At 38.2% G+C, this 27,166-nt stretch overlaps 1 protein-coding gene across 3 annotated transcripts in view; it reads right to left on the bottom strand.

Annotated features, from left to right (window-relative positions):
- LOC127631589 (roundabout homolog 1-like) overlaps nt 1-27,166 on the bottom strand; it is a 296,494-nt gene that overhangs the window by 10,882 nt on the left and 258,446 nt on the right. For 2 of the 3 annotated variants that reach the window (XM_052109827.1, XM_052109828.1), the window contains 11 exons: nt 25,985-26,156; nt 21,059-21,259; nt 17,418-17,444; nt 15,888-15,930; nt 11,924-12,078; nt 8,096-8,470; nt 6,599-6,709; nt 3,849-3,981; nt 2,929-3,162; nt 2,140-2,612; nt 882-1,049 (listed from right to left, as the gene is read on the bottom strand). In XM_052109827.1, coding sequence (XP_051965787.1) covers nt 882-1,049; nt 2,140-2,612; nt 2,929-3,162; nt 3,849-3,981; nt 6,599-6,709; nt 8,096-8,470; nt 11,924-12,078; nt 15,888-15,930; nt 17,418-17,444; nt 21,059-21,259; nt 25,985-26,156 — 2,092 coding nt within the window. The remainder of the gene's footprint in view (nt 1-881; nt 1,050-2,139; nt 2,613-2,928; nt 3,163-3,848; nt 3,982-6,598; nt 6,710-8,095; nt 8,471-11,923; nt 12,079-15,887; nt 15,931-17,417; nt 17,445-21,058; nt 21,260-25,984; nt 26,157-27,166) is intronic. The other variant, XM_052109829.1, reaches the window with a different exon arrangement.

Below are 27,166 nucleotides of genomic sequence, written 5' to 3'. Positions count from 1 at the left end.
TAGTAGCCTACTGCCACAGACTCAAGCTTTATAATACCTGCAGTACCAGATTGTTTTTCATTAAATACAATTCTATGTACGTACCTAATGCTTATGCAGCGAAACGCTGATAAGAGAGCAAGACATAGTCAATCCACTACTGCCAAAGATCTCCATCTCAGGGGGGGCCGTTCACTAGGAATGCATCTGTCTAGCATGCGCTAGACCAGTGGCTCTCAGCCTTTCTTTGATGAACGACCCCTACTTCATTCCCTTACACCAAAACTCCATATTTGTGTTATTTATTTAATTTGCTCGATGCAACTTCGATGAAAATGTTAATTTATTAATTATTTATTTTTTATAGTTTTAACAGTGGTATTTGTAACAAGACCATAGTTAACACATGGAAGCATGGATCTTCTTCACTACCATGGTAAGATGTAACATGATTTCTATAAAACAAACTATGGCACTTTTGTAATTAAAAACAGTAGACCTACTCTAAACACATGTAAAAACTATTAATACAAAATTGTAATCTTTATAAGTTGTATCAAAACATTATTATATTCCCTCACTCCCATATGATAAATTGAATAGAGCTGAAGTATTGATATGATGTTCTGTCCATTGAGCCGTATCCATCTAAAGAGCCATACAGGTGCATTAGCCGAGGTTGTGCCTCCGCCTGTGTATTTGACGCTGCTAAACCAGATACTTCAGATGCGTCGCTAGACTTCAAAATCAGATATCTATAAGTATCTATAATATTCTGGTCACAAGATATGGCTTTAAACCCTTATTTGTTTCACCAATTTTATTGTTCACCAAGTAGAAAAGTAATCGCAAACCTCTCCTCTACAATAATCATACTCTTTCTCTTTCTTCAGTTGACGTACCTTCTGTGTAGACCTCTCTGCGCTGGTAACCTGTCTGAGCAGCTGGATGTTGTTTCTGTCTCTTTAAGGGCCTCCTCTGACCTGGAGTTGCACTAACATTGCTGTCTGTGGACACTGGGCTGCCTGGACGGTGTCCCGGAGGGAGGTTTTGGTATTTCCGTGCTGCTGCTATATTAGAGGACAGAGGTTTTGCTTAGTTTAACCCAATCAAAAGCTGCAGATCTGAATACAAATTGAACCAGCCACTGTTTTATATTCTTAATCTGTTCAAGAAAACAAAAGTCATTAGTGTTTATTTAGGTAAATATGAAATCGCTTTAATAGGCTTAGTGGAACTTTCAAAATGAAGTCTCAATGGATGTTATAACATTTTCCTGTAATTAACAGAAAATAAAACCTATTATGCCCCTAACCCAAGCTTCCAATTTGACTTGTTCTCTACTTCCTCCACATTGTGATGTCACACTGTGGTAGACAATGCATCTGACCAACTCCACACCAACACATTAAAACCTACTGTACCTTACCTCATCACTTCCGTAGCCCCACTCAGTAATGGTGAGCAGTGTGATGGCAAGGAGAGAGCAGGTCAGTCAAGAGCAGAGAGCCAATCATAACAGTGAGGGTTTACTGTCAAGTCTTACACCCGTTTCACACATACTCCATTTGCAGTGCATATGCGGTGCGTATTTTTTTCTGTGCCCATGTTAACAGGTTAGAGCTTTCAAACTGCACGCGGATGCAGTCCGTCGATCCGTTCCAGTTGCGGTGCGTATACAGCAGTGCAGCGATCGTTTCTATAGCACTATAGCGCGTGCTGCTCCTGTACCGTATACGCACCGCAATACGCACCGCATGCAGAGTATGTGTGAAACGGGCGTTAAAGGAGAAGCAGCACCAAAACTGAGTGTTTCTGACAGAGGGTCAGAATGAGGGTGGAAAATCATAATATTTGACAAATATATGACTGCTTTCTTGTGCAAAAAACTTTATTAATATCATAAGTGAACCTCAAGGAACATATTAAAATAATAAAAAAGGCATGTCATGACACCTTTAAAGAGCATAAGCACAAGTAGTGTATTTAACATAAAAAAGTACAGACATACTGCTTAAAATGAGGACGTAGAAGTAATCAAACATTTTACAGTTTGATAGTTTGTTATAAATATATATATATATTTTTTTTTTCCAAGTTGAAAATAACCCAGGATATTTCATTTTAAACCTTAAAATTGTGAAAATGTATTTCCAATACCTCCAGAGACTGGCAGCTGATGATGGCCTTTCCCAGAATGTTTTGCCACTCGTAGCCCAGCATACTCGGCCGCAGCCGCCACTGCCTGGGCGAAATCAGCATCTGTGAAAAAAGACCCATCCGATGAGCTAATGGCGCTAGATCGACCCGATGAAGCGTTATCTTCCTCTGAAGCCGAGCCCCAGCCGTTAATCATGGACCCTGTGACGGAGCTCTCCAGATCACAGGTGCTGGAGGCCGGGGTCTGCTCGAGCCCCCGCAATAGAGCCCTCTGCTGGGCTAAATGCTGCTGGTGCGGGTGGGTGTGGTGCTGGTGGACCCGAGCCACCTCTGCATCCATCTCGTCACCTTCTTCCTCTTCCTCCTCTTCCTCCAGGCCATCCGTGTCCAAACCAAGGGGACTGGAGATGTAGCCGTACGTGTGCGGAGGGGAAAGGGGGCGTGGCGGAGGCGGAGGGCTTACCAAGAGCCGTCTAAAAGAGAGAAAGATACAGTAATTTCAATGATAAAAAATTCAATAAAAAACATGATGAGGAAACTATAAACGGATGAAAATATACATTGCTAATCTGTTCACAGAGTTGTAGAAAGTGGAGATAGTTACTTGATCAAGTATTGAGAGATTTAAACCTACATCTGAGATTAAAACTTACATCCATGCTGCTGTTTGCAGCTTGCATGACAAATTTTGACTAGTCATCAAGAAATGTAGTCTACAATTTGGGAGGTCAACATTTACCTTATGTAAATAACCCTCCTGCTGTCGCTACAAAGCAAACATTGGCGTACCTGCGCTCATGTAGACCATCTGGGTCCTGCAGCATGGGCTGCATCTCTTCCTGCGGCGATGGGGTGAGGGTCGCGGTGGACTGGTGACTATAGGACACAGCGGCAGGGGAGGAGGCCGCTCCTCTCACGGGTGGCGTGGGTCCCCGTTCCATCTCCACCTCTTCCTCCTCTAGCTCGTCAGGCTGCAGGTACATCCGAGAGGGCGGGAGGGGGCACTGGAGATCTGTGTCATAGCTGAAAAGATGGACAGGACCAAAACTTAGATCAGTGAATGTCAAGCATAAGATGTTTCATACTAATCACATATGTTTTTATATAGTAGTAGATATATCATATTTTATAATACTATATATAATAATAATACAGATTATCAGTTTGTAACCGATATTGGCAATATATTATATTTAGTAGTAGACTCAATTCTATATTATACTGTTATATTGTTATATACTATATTATTTAGTAGTAGTCTAAAGAACATTTTGCAAGGTGAAGTGTGTATTTTCTGCACCAATATCCAGTGTATTTGCCAAAACCGGTTTCCTGAACACTCCCCCCATCTTTCATTGGTTGGGGCAAACAGATAGTCTCAAGCTATTGGTTGAGTCAATGTTGCTATGTTGGGCTGGTCTTGATGCTCAAACAAACAAACCAGTGTTTTGATAGTTCCACATCGACACAATGTTACACTTATTTGGGAATATCAACCTACAAATGGATTATTTATAGTTGTCATATTAAGGTGGTTTACGAGAAAGTATTTTAACACTGAAAAAAATTTCACACATCACCTTTATCAAATTTTTTGTAGTTTCTCCCTCTAAAAGGAATTAAGTAAGGTACAGATGATAATCATAATATAATATGTGCACTATAGGTATACACACTATGTGTACAAACCTGTATATGTGTAACCTCACCTGTCGTCCATCGGTAGGGTGTATTCCTGACATGGTGGTGGATTAACTGGAGGAGGCAGTAGTTCAGTCCAATTCATTGTGTTTTGTTTGGCCTGTTTAGATGTTCGCCCCCCTTTTTTCTGTCCTTGACTTCCTATAAGGTAACAAGCAACATAAAAACAGTCAGTGCACACATAAACAAAACAGCTATAGCAACTCTCAGCCCATATATTCAAAATTCATCAATTAATTTTATTGCTAACTAAAATGTTTAATAACCCCTAGTTTGTTTGGTTTTTAGGTTGTTTGTTTGTTGAGCTTGATGCATGTGTGAAATAAGTGACACTTTTACACTCAGGAGAAGTGACATTAATGACACCCACACCATAATTTATGTGGTTTAAAAGGCTTATGCGCATCTCTCTATTTGTAATTAACGTCGCTCTCTCCGTCAAAAGAATTTGTAATTTTTCAAAGACGAAACTCCATTGCCAAGACAGGCAGAGAGAGAGAGAGGACATTAAAGCAGAAACATCGGAGGCCAATTAACAGACAAATTAAAATTCAGAGTCAATGAGCTGTGAGGACCACCATGCACTCGGCCCCTTGCTTTAATTACCTGAACTTCAAATACATTACAAAAATAGATATGATTCAATACGCCGGCAGCCTTGCATACACCGCAAAATGGGGCTCATTTATCTTTGTCCCGCAAGAAACACCAGCTTTCTGACAACATTATACCCCCCTTTCTTTGAGTCAGATGGATGAAAGCCAGAGTAATTAATGACGGTGTGGCGAATCACAAAAAGAAGGGGGATAACCCCCCAAAATCAGAAAGATCTGCAGGGAACATGGTTTTAACTGCTGGAATTAGGAAGTGATTGTTGCTCAGTTTTTAAGATATGCAGCTGTGTACCTCAGAAATTGTGAGAAGAAAGAATCAGCTCTTTTGTTTAACACAAATTATTCTCTTTGTTCCCATGAGTTTCGTGACAATGAGGAAGCGATTTGTGAATGTCCTGACAGACAGACAGACAGACAGACAGATAGATAGATATTGCAGACAGACAGATAGATAGATATTACAGACAGACAGATATTACAGACAGACAGACAGATATTTGCAGACAGACAGTCAGATAGATAGATAGATAGATAGATATTGCAGTCAGACAGACAGATAGAAATTGCAGTCAGACAGACAGATATTGCAGACAGACAGAGAGAGAGAGATAGATAGATATTGCAGACAGACAGATATTGCAGACAGACAGATAGATAGATATTACAGACAGACAGACAGATATTACAGACAGACAGATAGATAGATATTGCAGACAGACAGATATTGCAGACAGACAGATAGATAGATATTACAGACAGACAGACAGATATTACAGACAGACAGATAGATAGATATTGCAGACAGACATATATATATTACAGACAAACAGACAGATATTTGCAGACAGACAGTCAGATAGATAGATAGATAGATAGATAGATAGATAGATAGATAGATAGATAGATATTGCAGTCAGACAGACAGATAGAAATTGCAGTCAGACAGACAGATATTGCAGACAGACAGACAGACAGAGAGAGACAGATAGATAGCTATTGCAGTCAGACAGACAGATAGATAGCTATTGCAGACAGACAGACAGATATTGCAGATAGATAGATAGACAGATAGATAGATAAATATTGCACAGACAGACAGATAGATATTGCGGACAGACAGATTTTTGCAGACATTTACATTTTACATTTATTCATTTGGCAGATGCTTTTATCCAAAGCGACTTACAAAAGAGGAAAACATCAGCGAATCATCTTAGGGAGACAGTGGTACAAAAAGTGCCATACTACAAAGTTTCACTATCATCAGAATAGTATACAAAACAGATTTAAGTGCAACAAAAAATGTAATTTTTTTTTTTAAATTTTTTTTTTTTGTGACCGGTTAAGTGCTTTTGGAAAAGATGTGTTTTTAGCCGTTTTTTGAAGATAGAGAGTGAGTTAGCTTCCCGGATTGAGTTGGGAAGGTCATTCCACCACCGTGGTATGATGAAACTGAAAGTCCGGGAAAGTGTTTTGGTGCCTCTTTGTTTTGGTACAACAAGGCGATGTTCCTTAGCCGACCGCAGGCTTCTGGTGGGAACGTAGCTCTGCATAAATGTTTTTAGGTATGCTGGAGCAGACCCAGTGACTGTTTTATATGCCAGCATCAGGGCCTTGAATTTAATACGTGCATGAACCGGCAGCCAGTGGAGAGAGACAAGGAGTGGTGTAACATGTGCTCTCTTAGGTTCATTAAAGACCAGACGTGCTGTTGCATTCTGGATCATTTGGAGAGGTCTAATATAGACAGACAGATATATATATTGCAGACAGACAGACAGACAGATAGATAGATAGAGCAGACAGACAGATAGATATTGCGGACAGACAGATATTTGCAGACAGACAGACAGATAGAAAAATATTGCACAGACAGACAGATAGATATTGCGGACAGACAGATTTTTGCAGACAGATAGACAGACAGAGATAGATATTGCAGACAGACAGACAGATAGATAGATAGATAGAGCAGACAGACAGATAGATACTGCTGACAGACAGACAGATAGACAGACAGGTAGACAGATATTGCAGATAGATAGATAGAGCAGACAGACAGATAGATATTGCGGACAGACAGACAGATAGACAGACAGGTAGAAAGATATTGCAGACAGACAGACAGACTGACTGATATTTACCAGAGGTGCTGCTCCCCCTGTCCGAGCTGCTGTAGGTGCCTCCGGTGTGGGTGTCCTGAGCCTGGTTATAGGGGATGGTGACCGAGATATGGCCCTCACCTCGGTAGTGGTCTAAAGGTTTACAGACAAGACATTTTTGTGAAATAGACAAATAAAAGGTTTTTATAAAAGCATACAATTTAGAACAGAAAGTTTCAGAGTGGAACATCTGACAGTGAATTAAAGGTTACAAGAGGGTTTAGTCACAAGCTGTTATGATTTGTTTGTGACTGGTTTCAATTGACTACCAAGTGTGAAATATCACACCCACATGCAGTAAGATTCATGCAAGTAAAGTCAAAAAGCAAAACCCAATGGCCTTTTTAAGTAGCAAAACATGAAGCAACAGATAATAGAAAGCTTTGAGCTTGAGTTACATCCCCCTTATTTGTACAGTAATATACTATCTCTGATTTCACACTTTATGGAGACATCCAACACTTCTCAACCTCCATTTTACCTTCATTGCTGCCCAAACACTAAAACAACAGCTATAAATATGGATAAAGTTTACAAGCAGTGTGTAGAGTAGAATTACAAAGATGTGCAATACGAGCAGGCCGTAACAAGAGGTAAAACGTAAAAAGAGGTGAGAAATTTAAAGGGCACTAGTAAGGATGCCAGATAGGCTATTACAAATGAACATAATGTAACACTATTATTATTGTCTGGATATGAAATGACTATAGCACAGCAAGAAGAGAAGAATAGCAATTTGGCAATGCACCTTTGTAGTTAACAAAGGAAAGCTGACCAAACATGGGATTCTTAACAAACTTTCTTACTGGAAACTACAATGAAAAACTACAAAGAAAGTTTTTGGGGTGTTTCTTTGGAGGGTTTGAAATATAGTCTTTGCTAGATGTGGGGGAAAAAACCCTGGATGTTTGAAATTATTGTGATTTTGTATCAAAATGCTTACAAATCAATATTTTTATGATTCTTTGTAAAATCAATACATTTTTCACATTATTATTATTGAAATATTAAATTGACCAACATTCTGCCAGGAAATGTGGCAGTGCAACGTACTACAACATTAGGTCAACAAACACAATTATTTCTATATGGCCAAAATTTTAATTCGTAACAAGCTAAGAATCTAACAAATATTTAAGTCTCCCCTTTATTTGTAAGAATGTCAGATAGTCCACACAGATTCGCTGCAAGTGTTTTTTGTGTATAAATAAACACGCTCTAATCAAATTACAGACTCGGACATGGCTATGCCCTATGCTAATTGTATGGCTCTACAACGAAGTGAAACTGGACGTTTAGCATGTGTTGCTCTAAGCACCTAAGTCCAAAGATAAAAAGAAAAAGGGAGTAAAAGATTGCAACACACTAAACAAAGAATCACAGTTGTATCATAACACAACCAAGATATTGATACAATGTCGTATCACCAGGTGCCTTCTGATTCCCACCCCCAGACCTCAAGTAACTTCACAAACTCACCCTTATTCAGTTTGTTTTGTTCCATGACGTTGTACTGAAGAGGTGCATTAATGTCAGACTGTTTCTGAGGTGTTCCCTGGCTGCCCTTCCAACTCTGTTTCTCGTTGAGATCGGCACTTCCTCCTCCACTTCCTACGCTGTTGCTGTTTACATTGTTGTTGGCCAGGCTGGACTGAATGAGTTGGGTGGTGGCATAGGGCGTAGGTTGACCACCGGGCCCCACAAAACGCCCGTCCTTCAGGTTGGGGCTGTTGAATGTCTTCATATCATTGATCTTGTTAGAAAGGTCTATGTCACTGTAGAGACCCGTGTCTGGAGCCAGGAGATTGCTGGCCTTATTGTCCATCTGGTTGCTGTAGTTGGCGATGCAGTCGGCTGGACGATAGAAGAGGCATAAGACATTTTGACAGCCAAATGATCTACTGATAAATCTGGGCAAAGAGTCTTGATTGTGACTTGTATAATGCTGATCTTATCACATGTGGCTAGATTTTTAAGATGTCCTCTAAGTCAATGCACTTGTCAGGGTAACTGATGCTAGTTGGCTGAATTTTTGCATTGGCAATCCAAGCTTGTGGGCAATTCTGAAGTCAATCTGATTCTGAAGCTCTGTTCCAAAACCTAGTGAGGAACCTCACTGCCTATATTCTAAAGCAGCATCCTAAAGTCATGGAACCACTTTGGAACACCCTACATAGGCAGCAACTTTGAGAGCCAAAGAAATGGCACTCTGCATGGGAGATTGTAATGCTGCTTTACAATTTGGTCAAAACTAAGTAACTTCAAATATCACTCATTTTGGGAGCACACATATGATGCCTTAAAATGCAGCCTCTGCAGGCAGCTCACTAGGTTTTAGAACAAAGTGTTCAAAACATTGGTCAAACTAAGGTGGATTTAAACAAGGGAACATTTACTGAAACTAAGAAGGTAGGCGATGAGCAAAGACATTATGGTTGACACTAGATTGGTTTAAAAATATGCGAATTACCATGCCTGCATTTAAAAGAGAATGATGTATTCGGGAGACACACATGCTAAAATCAAAACATAATGGAAACACTGGAAACCACAAATTCTGGGATCACTTGGACTACTTTCAAACTCAAAAACGAAGATAAAACTCTCGCTAAAACTTCTAAGTGCTCACACTGTATGATTTTTCTTTTATTTCAACAGCTTCATTCTCTCGCCAATGACATAAGCCAAGCGTGTCTCTTTGAGTTTCCTGAGCAGCCACAAGAAAGGCAGCCCGCCTCATCAAGCAAGATGTTCTAACACGTCCGAATCAAAACCCTCCGAAACGAGGAATGCTGTGAAAGACCATCCTCTGACAGATCCTATTTTCCATGGCTCATAAAATATTCAAATCCTCCACAGGATCTGAGCAAGCAGCTTGGCGAGTAAATACCACGGCCTGCCATTGGATGGATGTTGTGTAGCTCATGTTTCTATAAGAAGGAACGGCTCTGCGCTTCAAAGGTTGACGTATCAATGATAAAAGATTCTCCGAAATGAGACAAACTAAGTCGTCTTTCCTGAGAAGCCCTGTGGGTACTGATCCGGTTAATATCCTGGAGATTTATTAGTATTTGGCACACCAGGCAAGCGGCTGTCAAGCTTTTCAAAACATCATGCCATGAGAACCACTCAACATTTATCTTTCATTCCTTCTTTAAAGAAGGCGACATCGATAAAATCTAGTGTTAGTGAAAACACACACCCATAAACAAGAATATCAAAGGTAAAGCAAAGCTGTTTTGAAGCCTCATCCAAAAATCTTCATGGTATGTCCAAACATAATGCCTAACCCTTTGGTCTAACTGTGAATATGGCATCTCATTTCATAGCTTCAAAAGAAATGCATTTCATAAAGGTACTGAATACATTTAAGCGTTCTTTTATGAATGAAATTCTCTTAGCCAAAAGCTTAGTCTCACCAGCTGATATCTCAGAACAAAAGCTATTCGTAGTGACTGTGTGAGAATGGGGTGACAGTGTATATTGCCACCACTTTGTCACTTTCAGTGTGTAAGTCTTTGTGTATCCTGGGACTCTTGAGTCAACCTGGCTTCTTTTGTTTTCAAAGTAACTTGCTGATGCCTTAACTAATGCCATCTGGAGGTGCTCCATCACTGCCTTTCTTTCAGTTTCCTCTCTCTCGCTCTCTCTCAGGTCTATTCTGACCTCTGTAACTGCTCCCGGTTTAATGAATGAGTGAGCACTTAGGAGAAACTGCATTCAAGTGTTCTGTTGGTTGTATGGAAATCAGTTTCCATACCATTCCATTCCTGATTGGATTGGCTGGAATATGGCCTGCAGGGCTTATGCAATATTTATCCAAAAACATATACAATCAAACAACTCACATATGCAGTTGTCTTTGACAAAAAACTAAACAAAAAAAATACAATACTTATGCTGTGTTCCATTCAACTGACAAAGACGATATTTTCAACCTCCAACTTGGAAAGAAAATGTCAGACTTCCAAGTTGAAAACCTGAAAGGAAATTACAGAAAAGCAGGTCTATGATGTTTGCGCTTGCCGTGCAAAATACGCTGCCACAATACTATTATGCTTATGTGTTTAAGTCTATGGTTTTTTTTACCCGCTTATTGTTTGCCAGTTGTAACTAATTAGACAAGTTATTGTTTAAAATAATTTAGCTGCTTTTAGTTCATATCTATTAGCTTGAACTATTAGACAATATTTGTTTTCCAAAGATATAAGCATTTATAATCCGCAGTCTCTATCTTCCAGCTAAACAAACCCAGAAAAATGTATGAGTAACAAATAACTGCATTCATTTTGTCCAATCAAATGCTTTCTAGAACAAGAACGTACCCTCCCCCAACATCTAATCAACGTGTCTGGCTGTCATCACTTCTCAGGGCACTATGAAGGAAGCACAATCCATGCTGAGGATTGTTCCAAACAAATTTTCCAATAAGAGTCACTTAAACATTTAGTTGTAAATGACAGTTATCACCTTTCAGCCCTGCAAAGCTCTTACAGTGGAGGGTAACTGCCCTTGAAGGGAATAGGGCATATGATTGATCTCTGCTGAATGGGACATGCCAACGAGGGAGTCCGATGCAAGGAAACTTGCTGGAGTTTATTTATATGTTTAATGCAGGTTCTGAGGTTTCTTGGGATGTACAGCACGAGTAAGTGTTGTTTATTCTTTATGTTTAGTGTAATATGATTTAAAACATCGATATTGTGATATTTCGCTTGTTTCTCATTGTCATCTGCACTGATGTCAGGGCTATTTCTAGGCATAGGTGAACTGATTGACTGATTGGTTTATGTAGAAAAAGATCAGTTAGATAATCTTTTGGTCCTCAAATTAAGTCAGCGTAAAAGCGGTCAGACTTCGGTAGATCGCTTCCCCGGCTGAACACCAGCTCTCTCTGACATGAGAAGCATCAGGTGTGTGTTGCGTTGCTGGGGGCTGCGATTGGCTGTTTTTAAAAAAATGCATGTGCTTATCGACAAGTCCCATCCCAACTTCAAAAGGAAATGTATTTCAAGGCACTTCAGGGGGACTTTTTTTCTATTCTCTACAATCCACACAATTTGAGGTAGCATTTATCTCCGCAGCACAAAACATGTACACATGTTCATATCCCTAAACCCCTAAACATGACATCAATGACACTTTGACACTTTGACACTAAATCATGACACTTTGTTGAGAGGATTTTACGAAATGTTATGTATGGATGTCGGTGATAACAAATAGGAACTTTCAACGTCTGACTTTGAATGGAACACAGTGTTACGTCTTTGTACGAAATAACACACTAATCATAGACACACTCACCTGGGCGACTGTAGGTGGCCAGGTTGCTGTCGCTGTTGCCATTGCTGCCGGTGCAGCAGTTGATGGAGCAGTCGTTGTGATTGGAGCAGCTGTTTGGCCAGGTGTCCGCTAGCCAGGGCTGAGTGGCTGGCTCACCTATATTCAACAAACCAGGCCTGAAAAACACACATACAATCTGATGTATTACATATTTCAACATGGAAAGGGTAAACACAAAAGGCACAGTGTCCAAGAGGGTCCCATGGTGAAGATCAGAAGTGTCCATGCTCGGTTCAAATCATATTCTATAGATCTCCTATAATAAAACAAAATGCAGGGGTCTCGAGACTTGGTTTTAAAGCGGGACTGTTTTTAACCCTGTAAAGCCTGGCATATGAATTGTAAGAAAATTATAATTTTTGAATAGTAAACTGTTTTTAGTACCACTAGACAAACTATTAAAATATTTTATGTACCATATTTGGTGCATTAGGCTTTAAAAGGTCATTATCCCCTTGAGGCCCAGCAATTCATTTTTGTATAGGACATTTGTTATTGAATTTTTCTTAGCCCATACATACTACAGTGGTAAATCTTGGGGTATTATCAGAGGACGTTTTCGATGGGTATCAGGAACTTATGGTAAGATGACATCATAATAGCTTGTAATGTAAAATAATGAGATCTTTATAATGACAGAGCAGGCTGCATGTATGAAAATACACAGAAATATTAGTTCACACTTTAAATATATCTTATAAAAAGTATACGTGTGAATTTTCAAAGCTCTGTGATTTTTATTTATTTATTTTTGGGGCCATGAATGAAATGTAAAGGTAATTGAGAGATATCTCAAAAGCCTGTTGTATCATATTTGATACATGTAAATTCAACTGACTTTTTCAATTAAATAAAATATATATATATATATATATATATATATATATATATATATATATATATATATATATATATATATATATATATTTACATTTACATTTATGCAATTGGCAGATGTTTTTATCCAAAGCAACTTACAGTGCCCTTATTACAGGGACAATCCCCCCGGAGCAACCTGGAGCCTTGCTCAAGGACACAATGGTGGTGGCTGTGGGGATCGAACCAGCAACCTTCTGATTACCAGTTATGTGCTTTAGACCACTACACCACCACCACTCTTAAAATATCAATAACAATTATCACTGTTACTTTTACTATATTAAATTCGGCTGTATTTTATCCCAACGTAAAAGTTATTTTTCAAGCAAGTCTGCCACCATTTTAAATGGACCGATATAAACATTGAATCCACTGTTTTTCACAAATAACCACTAGATGGTGCCATAAACATGTGAAACTTACATGCCAAAGGTCGTTGGCCCTTTAACTTGAAAAGAGAGTGTAACAGGAGCCACCAAACATTGTGTATCATATTTGCTGTAATTTTCGCTGTAATTTAAAATTATGAAAAGAAGGGTTCTCTAAAAAGGCTTGTGCCCTTGGGCCATGCAAGACCAAAAAATAACCTTAACCACAGCCCAATGTGTTAGAGCACGTGTGCTGATCATTCAGTCACAGCTACAGTTTCGTTTGGAATTTAGAAATAAGTGGAAAATTTAATTTAAAGGTGCGATCACATTACACTCTGCGCTCCATTCACTCCTGCTCAAACATATCCAAGCGTGGGAGACTGGAAATACAAGCTCATGTGAAGAAATTCTGTATTTCACTATGAACAAAAGTTCAACTTGACTTTGACATGCAAATCTGAATGAAGAGAAAATGTTGACCAATAGAAGATCGAAACGTAACACAAAATACATATTTCACATAATAATAAATCATTTTGTATTCTCAAAGCCTGTTGTGTCCATGGCTTAAGAGAAATGGGAACTAGATGTTCTAACAACAAATCTCTTGTGACAATGGTCTGCATTACACAATTTCATTGAACACGAAGCACCCTCCTCTTCTATTTCAGTGCATCTCTCTGGGCATAATGATGTATCTGTGCTAAATGGATTGAGTTTGCTTGACTTGCTCATGGCGGATGACACCGTTTCCCCGAGGCTACATGACCGTTAGATCTCTGTGTGTATTACCCAAATGCCAGTGAACATTTCTGTTCCAGCCTGGAAAGAACAATACAAATCAACCGAGCCATTGCTGAAGAAAAAAACATGCCAGTGTTTTACAGTCACTGTTACTGTTACCTCAAGAGCTGGAGAAGCTCATATAACAATCATATAATGTGTAGTTGTGGTGCTTTCAATATAGCAAAGGGTGAATATAATTTACAAATACCTCCTTTATGTTTTTATTAGCATTTTTCATACGGTCCCAACTTTTCAGAATGGGGGTTGTACTTTATGCTCTGTTCCTCAAACAATACTGTCTTATGACATATAAACACTTTTACTCTACATATGACTCATTTTAGCATTTGCATTACATAACCAACTACATTTACAAGCTTGTTCGAGTGTGATCAAATTGCACGGCAGCTCAACTGATAGTGTTGCATATGTGATACAAAGGACCTGAAGAGCAGACAAGTCGACACTTGAGCTGAAAGTGTCATAGTAGCACCACAAAATTACATGTTTTCTTCAGAAATTGGGTTTTTCATGTTACATTTGCTTTTTATGACACTATCGGTCAGGCTTAGGTTTAAGGTTTAGGGTAGGAAGTTTGGTTTTGTTGATTTAAATCTCAATAGAACACTAACCTTAAAAACCTCATCTGTTCGGATAACATTTCACTCCCTTTTAGCGCCCCACAGTGGACATTTCACTTCGGAACTGTCCTGAGATGTGTAATGAACCGCATTATTTTATTTTGCAAATATGTTGCAACAGTCACGCAGTGTTCGGTGCATGGGAGAAGGCTCTCACGAATTGTGATGTCAGAGCACCCAACACATTCAGACATAGAGAAAGATCAAAAGTAAAAAATGTAAAACAGCTTTGAAGAACAACTTAATGTTGTTTGTTTTGTGGATTTTTTTCTGAGGTTTAATTATACATTTACTATACATTTATTTATACTAAATGGTTTAATTTATAATTTTTCATCCCGTTCTAACTGATGTTACCAAAACTCACAAGTCACCATCGCAATTCCGACAAAACCTCATTTATGCCAACCAGCTGGATAATGTTACCTTGGTGACATTTTCACGACTGCAGAATTTGCAAAACAACATTCAAAACATCACAGATAACTTAATGTTAAAGTTTGGAGGTTATTAAAACACATCAATGAATGTAAGGTCTTTGAAACAAGTTGCATCAACTTGCCCAATATACTCTCACAACAAGGGCATCCTTATTATTAAGCCCTGTAACGTTTTAGATGTTTTCTTCACATTAGAAACCTGAACTAGAGTGATTAAAAAAAAGAGGAAGTGCAGATTTTTTTCCCTGGGATGGGCATCAAAGACAAAAATCTCATCAAAGCCAACATTTTGTGCAATGAATCTTCAATGTGATTCTTCGAAGTACCGTAAACGGCTTCTTCTCTTGCTGTATTCCTGCAGCAGCATCTGCCTCTTTCTAACATGACCTAACAGAGCCTTTTAGCTCCAAAAATGCTCAAATCATTCCTGTAGTCAAGGGCAAAGCAGTAGGTAATGAAAAGGCAGACTTCAAAACATGGAAGACAACCCCCCACACACACACACACACACACAAATACATACATTCCAGAGTAATTTGTTGTAATTTGTTAAAAGTGGTACAATGTCACAAAATATTTCATTAACAGGGTCGAAACGGAGGGCTTTTGTCTCATTTGGGGTTCTGCAGGGCTCTGTCTCAGTGCACAACATCCAAAGCATCATTGCAAAGGCAAAAACGCCCTCTAGTGTCTATAAAATGAAACTACACTGAAAGTACACACCTCCATGTGGATTTTAGTGGTTGATAATAAACATGAATATTTTAAGGTGTTAAATAACTAAATGTGTATTTTTGTAACATCTCACCTTCCAGCACTGCTCACAGCCTCGCCTCCTCTCTGATAGGACACTGTAGAACAAATAAAAGTATATTCATAAAGAAAAAAACTAAATAAATAAATGTAACAATGTATCACTGTTACGTTATTTAAATATGTGCAAGGGCAAATGAGATTTGAAGATATTCAGCTAATAATTATTACAATTTCAGTCTGTTCCTCACACAATGCAATCGTCGGGCTTCAGAAGACATAGAATATAGCACACGAGTCATACAAACTAGTTCTATGATGCTTTTATGGTGTTTTTTTTGGAAGTTGACAGTCCCAGGTCACTGTTGTATTATATATATAAAACACACCTCCTTTGTGTTTCACAAAAGAAAGTCATACAGATTTGGAACAACATACAGGTGAGTAAATAGTGACAACATTTTAATTTTTGGATGAACTACTCATTCACTAACATTTTGACCAGAAATGTGGGGGGGTGACACACACACACACACACACACACACACACACACACACACACTCTTTGGGTTTCCATGTTTTATGGGGACTTTCCATAGACATAATGGTTTTTATACTGTACAAACTTTATATTCTATCCCCTAAACCTAAACCTAACCCTCACATAAAACTTTCTGCATTTTTACAAACATTTCAGGTTTTACTATACTTATGGGGACATTTGGTCCCCACAAAGTGATAAATATATACACACACATACACACTCTTAGAGAGGACAGTAAAATAAGTATTTAAGCATTTCCTGCATTTTTTTTCTTCTTTTACAACTGAAAACAAGGAGAAAAAAGTAACCCATGCTCTCTCTCTCTCTCTAACAATCCTTCCCACCCCTCCCTTCTCTATTCGCTTTGATAAAAACCGCTGAAAAGCGAGTCAACAGTGGCATCAGAAACATTTACTATTGTGACTATTGCATTGTGTGTGAAAGAATGAATATATGAAATGGCCTCTTTGTCATTCACTGGTATGTTAAACTCAGGTTCAAACCCAATCAACATGCTGGGACGGGTCTTCTCTTCAATGTGTCTAATTGGTCACAAGCCTTCTGATGTAACCTCTTCCATTCCAGGCCGAGGCGTTAGGGAGGCGCTGGAGCTTTGATCAACTCCTCTGCCAGTTCTAAAAGCCCTCTTTAGTCAAGCACTCTCCACTTTAAACATTTTACGTCTTTTTATGCAGATGACTTTGTGTGACTTGCTAAAGTTCTCTTTGATTATCCTTGTAAACCTCAGACTGGTTTAAAGGTTCCTTTCTTGTGGTGGAAGATGTATTTTTAAAGAGAGAGACTGTACCTCTCACACTGTTCCTGGTGTCATTCAGCTGTTCACACAAACATTTAAATGTAATCATTTTCATGTTTTATTTAAAATCCGTATGACTCTCTTTCTTCTGTGGAACAGAAAAGGTGAATTTCTGAATAATATCCTGGCCGCTCTTTTCCATATAATGAATGAGAATGGGAAAGGGGCACATTCTAGGTACTGTAGTATTATGGGTGTTGAATGCAGTGAGGAAGGTTGATTACCTGTGGGTGTGAAGGTGAAGGAGGGCACTGCAGAACAAAGAGACAAAAAAGAACATTAATTATTCATGATATTCAAATTCCTAATCATGATTCAAAACATTAATAATTCATAATATCAGTACAGTGCATTAAACGTACATTTTTATGCATAAAAACAGTCCTTATAAGAAGTTTTCAAAAGGCAGTTGTAATTCATTATATTTTACACTGTCTAATGTAACACATCTGTTACCAATTATTCAGAACAGTGCCGTAGGTAATCACAGCAGTGCTGATTTAGGGCCATATAGCACGATTGCGAGTGTGATATTGCTTATATACAACAATTCAATGAACAAGTACATTTAAAACAAATTAGGAAAAACTGAGTACGGTCATAAAAACACATTTGTGCATGGAACTACTTTATTACGTGGTGGATCATAATCTGCCGTTGCTGGTTCAAAACAAATGACGCGTCCAAACCTTTACTTCACAATTAACATACAGATTTAGCTCATAATTATATAATTGTAGTTATATATATATATATATATAACCCATTGACTTTTTAGCAACATAAAAGATGTTCAAATATATATGAATGTATAAGGGAGTATTTATCTCCTTTTTGCCTTGACTAGTTCATTTCAGTTTCAATAGTTGCCTGCAGATTGTTTTATTTGGGGCTGTTACACCCGAAACATCAGAATTCAACACCTGCTATCTTCACCTTCTTATTTTTGTCTATTTATGGGAAAACACAGTTTAAAATTGTTAGCTGCCGTCATCCCTTTAAAATGTCACATTTATCGGCGGTGCTTTGAGAAAAGATGTATCTAATAGATTGAGGAGTTTTGATGATTTTTCCCGTGCACAAGTAGATTTTGAATCAAAGTATATTGACGCTCGGCGGGCCAAATGCTGCATGGAAAAATAATAATGCGATGGCCGATAAATAAATCAAATCTTGGAGGAAACTAAATGACTGGCAGGGCTGGTAAGGAGACGTCTGGAGATGATCTCGCTGCTGTAGGCAATTGAATACCCTTCCAATACATACAAACACACCGTTACTTAGCTATCTACAGTGCAAAAAAATGTTTGCTTAATCATTATTTTTGTCTTGTTTTCCAGAAAAGTAAATAAATAAATATCCCTAAAATTAAACAAAATTGTGTCAATAACTCAATAAGGCTTGTTTTCAGAGAATGTGTTTTAAATTAAAGCTACACTATGTAACTTTTGGCACTCTAGTGGTTAAAAAATAAAACTGCATGTGTCATTGTTTTGGTTGTGCTTCGGCTCTGCTCCTCTGCATGGATGAATGCGGTTCGAGGCACCGCTGTACACATGGATACAGGAAATCTCATCAGAGCGAATTGACAAATAAATAACGAAAGAAAGGAAAAGACTGATATCTGGAAACATGTCATCTGAGCAGGCAACTGCCATATCTTATGCTGTTGTTTTGACTTATTGGAAACATTGATGTTTTGAAATAACTGTTGTGAAGTTTTTATACCTGCAGGATATTCTGGTCAAATAGACCACTGAAGTAACTAATTTATAGATTGTCATTGTTTCCAACCAGTGGTCAACATCATTTCAAGACTCACATGTCCTTGCAAGCCTAGGACTAAAGGATTTATTTATATAAATTATTGCCGTTATAAAGACAAATAGACACGTGTGCTAGCAAGAGAATTGTTCTGCACCGATTACAAAATAATTATTGTTTTTCACTACAATGAACTACTGTGTGTGTGTGTGTGTGTGTGTGTGTGTGTGTGTGTGTGTGTGTGTGTGTGTGTGTGTGTGATTACACAACTATACATAAACCATAGCAATAAAATATCTTGCCTGTTGAGTAAGAAAAAAGCAATCTATGGGTTGCTTTTAAATTCTTTCAGTTGTCGCCGCCTTTGAAAAGCCAAGCCGATGTTGATTTGGGTTTTATAACTTATCTTTTATAATGAACACAAATAACTAATCATTCATGATTATAAGTACGGTCGTTTGGTAGGCACTGACGTTTATGCGAACTAAACAAGCCGCCTATCAATTTTGTGTGTTTGTTGAGTTGACGAGTCTTCCTGCTAAATGAATTCAGATCCTCTCAACCTTGAAAAATGTACATATTCATTTAGTTTTTCTATGTGCTCCTGCGGTCGACATGTACAATTAGCTTCAATGAGGCCCAGCCAGTCTTTGAATGCTAACGCTAATGAATAGCTTGGATCTTTTCCATTCAGATTCATGCCAACGAACATTCCATTTGCTTCAGGTCCTTGAGTCATGCTAGCTAGCACACATCAGACAAAACGCCATTGTTCTGTTCACCAACTCTTCAAGTAAAAATGAGAAAAGTGAATGAAAGCAAACATGGCTCTGAATTCTGACTGGCATGGCTCAGCTGTGATTCATTGGGGTCAAAAGAGGAAACTGCGGTTTGAAACTTGGAAACAAATACGGAATTCTATGGCAGTGACCCTGAAGGCAAGGGTCATTCAGACTCATCTAATTTAGGAAAATGGGACATATTACAAAATCCTACAGTATTCTCCCACTAGGTTTAATAAAAGGCCCTGATATTTTGGATTAAACCTGGGACTACAAAGTGCAAACACAAGCAGCTGTAAAGCTCAGGTCAAAACTTTAAATCAGAGACACTTCAAAGACTGAACTGCATTCAGGCTATTATAGCTGTTTGGTGACTGTACAACAAGAGAAGATGTAACCAATATACAATGGTGGCCAAAAGTTTGGAATTATGTACAGAATATAGTACAGTCTATTGCATACTGTGGTAACTCAAAAACAAACACAAAGAAGCTTCATTTAATGAACCAAGTGATTTTCTAGTACCAAATTAGTAATTTAGCACGATCACTCAAGGATAAGTTATTGGAGTGATGGCTGCTGGAAATGGGGCCTGTCTAGATCTGATCAAAAATGACATTTTTCAAATAGTGATGGTGCTGTTTTTTTACATCAGTAATGTCCCGACTGTACTTTGTGATCAGTTGAATGCCACTTTGGTGAATTAAAGTACCAATTTCCTTCCAAAACAGCATCATCTGTACATTATTACAAACTTTTGGCCGCCAGTGTATAATTTTGTGACTAACCTGCTACTCAACTCATACATGATGTTTCATTTAAATTATCACCATTGCACAGCAAAAAAATATATATAATTCCCAACCCTTTCCACATAGTCTTTAAAGTCAATATGAAACGTAGCTGCAACACATTTTTTTCCCTCAAAGGGATAGTTCCCCCAAAAATGTATGGAACCTTTGCCGTAACCTTTATTATTTAACCAATATTAAATTACTGTGCTTACCATTGTCAATATTTTACAATGACCTACAAAATCTGCTTTACTTTAAACAATGTCTTTATCGCTATTTGGCTATTGGTTTACATTAAGAAATAGCCTTCACAGCCCTGGTAATGTCAGCGGCAAAAGAAAAGACATTTCAGAGCAGAGCAAGTTATTGCATTTTAATGCATGTTTACAAAACCTTTTTTTTTTTTTATAATGTGCAATGACAAATCATACAATTAGAACAAGTGTATTAAGAAAGTAAATAGGGTATATTTTTATTTCATGTTCACTTTTGTTCCCAGTAGAAACGTACTGTACATACACTGACCTTTGCGGATACCAGCATAGCTGCTGCTGAGGCCGTTCCTCTTCTTACGGTGACGGTACAGCCATATACTGAAGACCATGAGAATAATCCAACATGCCGCACCAATGCCCGCGATGAACGCCGGCTGCCGAACCACATCTGAGATCTGCTGAGAAATCGTGTTTTCCACATCCAGCGGCGAAACAATTCGGCCTGAAGAGTCTGCGACAAAGACGTGAACAGAAGTACATATGAGATAAGAGTCGAAATATTCTTCTCATATACTCTTGATTTTGATGTTTTCAACCATATTGATTTCACATTTTCCTATCCGCCAGATGAAAATTTTAATTCAGATTAGTGAAAAAGTCACAGCACTTGTGACATATGTTTTAGCACACTTCTCCTCAACAGGCCACTATCACGGTTAAATGTGTTTTTGTTCATGTCTTTTATTTTAAATGTTTAGTTCCTGTTTCCTGGTCATGTGATATCCTGTTTCCCTCCATGTTCATGTGTCTTGTTTCCATTGGTTTATTGTCTTGTTAACTCATTATCAGCTCTGTTATGCCATTGGTTTATGTTTAATTGTCTTATTATTAGTTCAGTCTTGTGATTGGTTTTCTTGTTATTGTTTTACCCAATGTCTGTATATTTAAACTCTCATGTTTGCCATTGTGTTTGGTCAGGTATTGTTGGTGTAATGTCATTTCAAGTCAAGTCAAGTCAAGTCAAGTCCAGTCCAGGTTTATGTTTTACGTTTGGATGCCACTGTAATAAACTGCACTTGGGTTCTTCACATCATCATCATCTTCATCTGCCCATCATTGCTAGCTTGCTACAGCCACACAGTTTGAGGTATCGAGTCCTTGGCAGAAACGGTGCGATCAAAACACTGTTTTGCTCAGAGCTGTTTATTTCTGCTATAATAAGTCGTATATACAGTATGATTAATGTAGCGAGTTATGCTAATTAACGTCTCAAACAATGAACTGGAATAAGAGTTGAATACAAAGTAAAAAGAGAGCTCTGTTTCTATATTTTATGAAAATGTATTATGAATGAGAGAAGGCTGTGTGGAAGAACTGTAAACATTAAAGAGAGCTTCGGTTGTCCCTCAAAAGGAATGTCTTTCTGTTGACTTATTTCTTGTCTTCTTTTTTTCATTCTTCACCCCCCCACCCCCTTCTGTTTCATGTGGGTGGCAAACAGGCTTCCCAAAACTTCCTTTAGGGGTGATGTAGTGAATATTCGCTATATATTCGCAATGCCTTTCTTGGTAAATGGCAATGGTCTGCACTTTTATAGTGCTTTTTTAACCTTAGAGGTTACCAAAGTGCTTTACACTGTGTCCCAATCACCCATTCTCACACACATTCACATTCACACAACAGTGGCCGAAGAGCTGCCATGCAAGGCACTAGCCTGCCATTGGGAGCAACTTGGGACCAACCCTGCGATTAATGGGTGACCCGCTCTACCACCTGAGCCACAGCCGCCCCATTCTTGACAATGTAAAAACTAAGCAACATCAAGACAGCAATGATTTCAATTCCACTCGATTTCCAAAGGCCGTTAGACTAGTTTTATGATTCATCATTGCCTTGCGACTCACAAACATGAGAGCGTTAAGTCAGAGATGTTTTTACAATTTTAATTAATTTCTGTTTATCAGTTCAAAATTTCATTTTCAGAGATTATATTCAAAACTCGATTTGTGTACCTTTATGGATGTCTCCATGTGGCATTTTTACAAATGTTCAAATGTTTTAGTCAAATATATTTTTTTATATTTTAAGAAATATTGCTGTTTGTTACTATGTGTTATGTTGGTGCATGTAAAAATGAAAAATATTAACACTGATAAAGTAACACTTGATACAAGTTTATGTTCTAGTTTTTGGCCTAATCAGCCACGATCACAACAAGCATTAGAACATTCTGTCAACTGTCTGTTTTCTATTACTCCGGCATCGTGCCGGTGCAAATTCCTGATTAAACATCAAATATGCATTGAGCAACAGATCACATTCAGTGAGGACAAACAAATTGCTTATCGATGGAATCTTATGATATATCTTGTTTGGAAACAATGTAAATACAACTCTTTCATGTTCATTTAATAAAAAAAGAGTGGAAAAGAAGCCTTTACCACCTCTACCCTCTTCCACCTCCTCTTCCCTTTATTCATACTCTACTCTTCCATTTTTAGCCTGTCTATTCTGTCTGTGATGTGTCTCTGTACTTCCTCCCTCAGAAGTTTGTTTGTTGTTTGGTTGTGACAGAAAGTCCACTGAGAGGCCAGAGCAGAACAGGTGTGTAGACTGCAGAGATGCAAGAAAGCCCACTGTGTGACAAATGCTTTTAAGACCAGCGTCCTCTGCTTACGGCGTCTGCAAGGCCACAGAAACACACTCAGCGGGGGAATCAGCCATGGTTAATGGATGCAGATCTGTCAACCCACGCTGCACAGGGGCAAACAGACTGCCAGCAAATCTACTGATCTCCAGCTATATGTATGGTTACAGTCCAAACCATTTTTTCTTTCTTAATAAAGTCTAAATATCACTGCAGTGTAGCTACAACAACAATCAGTGAATCTTAAGAACATCTACTGTTTCTAAGAGTTGCTCTCTTTCTTTTTGCAACCACCAGAACTTCAAAGTAATATTTCAATTTTCTGCATCAACTGACTGACTTTAATCAAGTCATTAATGTCACTTTGATTGTCATGTGACATTGAGTTAGGTACTTACAATTAGGGCTGGGGCGGTATGGATTTTTTCTAACCGCGGTTGAAAAGCAAGATATTCCCGCGGTATAGCGGTAAACCGCATTAAATACATTACATTGGATCAGAGAAGACGGACTTCACTGCTGATATTCTGGGGATACAACATAGCCAATAGGCTATAGCCTACTAGGGACTTTAGCCTTTAAAATATCTTTGCTGCATTGGATCAGTCTCCTTTCTAGAACAGCCAAGAGCTTTCTAGCCTCGCGGCAGCAGCGCCTTGCATCGCTCAGACCTTAAAACAGTCAGCGCCGCGGATGCGGTTTTGAAAATGTATCAAAAACGTTGGTGCGGACAGATGAGTTTTGTGATGCGGTTGCGGATTAAATAATAATAGCCCATCCGCGCATCTCTAATACAAATGGAATGTTATTATGTGTCATGGAACATTGCACTCCCCAACTCGCGAAAGGTCGGATTTGCTCCATATTTTGATAAGTTTTGTTTAGAAAACCTTTAATCCATGTAGGCTAATATCATTAGACATAATCCATATCATTAGAATCAATGAATCCATGTCATTAGACACAACGAATCCATGTCATTAGACACAACGTGCACACATGTGCAGGCCAATGTTTTTTTTGTTTTTTTGCGGTGACGGTTGGAGTCACGTGACCGCGGTATTGCGGTAATGCGGTAACCGTCCCAGCCCTACTTACAATTGAAGGAAATGGGGCCAATCCATAACCGTTAAAATACTTTAAATCATATAGTCAAAGATGTAAACAATACGTGTTTGACACTATTTTAGTGTGATAACTAACCTTTTCCATCCAATTTTACAACTTCATTGCCATGTAACGTCTAAAACCGTGAAACGACCATAAAAACGATGATTTAAACAACTTTACAGCTCAAATAATGCACCAATTTTACAGAAGTATAAGCTTCACATTTCCCTCCAAAAATTGGTTCCATTCACTTCCATTGTAAGTGCCTCACTGTAACCTTGATTTTTGCTCTTTTCTTTTTTTTTTAGAAAGGGAGGGATGAGTTAATACATTTATTTATTTATTTATTGTGGTAATCAACATAATGCAACAAATGCCGTCAGTTGTGCTAACCTTATTTTGAACCCGGAACTTGGAAGGTACTTGTTACTTGTATCAGTCTTTAAAATTGGTATTACAGTATTAAATACCAATTTAGTATTTAATATACAGGCAATTGTTTATATTTAATTTCCAGCAAAAACACCTGTATTTTTTATGGCTACTGTGATATAAAATTACTCATAATGCAATAAACAACTTTGTTAAAGTGTACCTATTATGCAAAATTCACTTTTACATGGTGTTTGAACATAAGTGTGTGTTGGCAGTGTGTGTGCACAACCACCCAATAATGATAAAAATACACACAGTCCTTTTTGTTTAATCCTCATTAATCATAAGCACTGTCTCAGAACAAGCCGTTTGCTGATTCTGTACAAAGTGACCACTTGTACAGGCCCGCCCACAACTGTTGACGGACATGTTTGTTTGTGTGTGTTGTTTTGTTATAGCACATAGCGAACTTTGTAACAGTATTTGTGTGTTTGTGTTGCTCATCCATCGTTGCAAAACTGCCGAAAAAACTCTACCACAAATAAATACATTTATCAAATAACCATTCGGAAACTTCCTGGTTCATTCTCAAAGTTGTTACTTCTGACCGAGTCTCTCCCTCATCAGTGTCTGATTCTGTTCAAACATATTTTCGCTGTCAGTCATAAGCTTATGATGTCTAGTTATCCAAAGCAGAGATGTAAAAACTCCACCCTATTCTGGAAACGGGGCAGGGAGCACCAGCTCATTTGCATTTAAAGACACACACACAAAAACAGCTTGTTTTTATTCTTACCCAAAAATTGTCATTTTCAACATTGTATAATAAATGATCTGTTGGGTCTTTTGAGCTGAAACTTCACAGACACATTTGGGGGGACACCAAAGATTTAAATGACATCTTGTGAAAAGGGGCATAATAGGTGCCCTTTAATATCACCTAGTTTGAAGTAAAGACTCAAATGATGGCTATTATCGCAAACCCTTCCAGTGATCAAAATAATTCAGCTTTTATATTTAATTCTTCATTGGGCATAGGTCTGAAATAACAGCTGTGTCAGGTCAAACGCTGTCTGGTATTTTGGAGAAAGCCATTGAACTCACCCAGCTGGAAGGATGTGGTTTCGCTCTTCACCCCGGGACCTCCCCCTGTGCTAGCGGCCACCTCTAACCTGTATGGGACCCCAGCGACCAGGCCCGAAATGACAACCGAGAATGTAGAACCGTCCACTGTGCGGTTAATGTGGTATCGGCTTTCATTTCCAAGACACCAGATCTGAGGACAGCAAAAAGTTAGGATACTTGATGAAAACAAGTGTTTGGCAAATCAATAAGTAATACTGAATAACTGAAAGAGCAATAACAAAACGAATGCAATTTTTGTTGCTGAAAATCCCTTTTGAATTCTTAGAATGGTGATTAAGAACAGGCTCTTATTTATATATGTGTGTTATATATATATATATATATAAGACCAACAAAAATATACTGGAACCAAATTATTTTCATTACATTCAATTCCATTTTTGTCATAATAAATGGAACTTTAAAGGATAGTTCACCCAAAAATTAAGGGTTTTAGAAGAATATTTTAGCTCTGTAGGTCCTCACAATGCAAGTGAATGGGTGCCAACATTTTGAAGTTCAAAAAAATCACATAAAGGCAGCATAATGTTATTCCATAAGATTTCAGTGGTTAAATCCATGTCTTCAGAGGCTATATGATAGGTGTGGCTGAGAAACAGATCAATATTTAAGTAATTGTTTTACTATCAAGCTCCACTTAAACTTTCACATTCTGGATTTAACCACTGGAGTCTTTTGAATTACTTTTATGCTGCCTTAATTCGATTTTTGTAGCTTTAAAGGTCTACTCACCATTCACTTGCATTGTGAGGACCAACAGAGCTGAAATATTCATCTAAACATCTTTCTTTGTGTTCTGCTGGAGAAAGAAAGCCATACACATCTGGGATGGAATGAGGGCAAGTAAACGATGAGAGAATTTTCATTTTTGACTGAACTATCCCTTTAATTTAAAGGCACACTCAGTAATATTTTGTTAACACTTAGTGGAGTGATCCTTTGCATCACAAAAACAAAAGTTCTCTTACTGAATTGCTGGAACCATTATTCTATATATATTGAATATTCTATAAAATAATTCCATCTTCATTCCATCATAATTCCATTGTTTTTTCCTGACATGAAAATTCAGTTATCTTTGTTTTCATTGTGTATAGTGATCGCTGGTCTGTTTCCTCCTCTCGGGAACCTCAGCCAGAT

Source organism: Xyrauchen texanus, chromosome 38 (assembly GCF_025860055.1).
Source record: "Xyrauchen texanus isolate HMW12.3.18 chromosome 38, RBS_HiC_50CHRs, whole genome shotgun sequence".
In the NCBI taxonomy this organism is placed as follows: domain Eukaryota; kingdom Metazoa; phylum Chordata; class Actinopteri; order Cypriniformes; family Catostomidae; genus Xyrauchen; species Xyrauchen texanus.
This window is presented reverse-complemented; position numbering and strand designations above follow the sequence as displayed.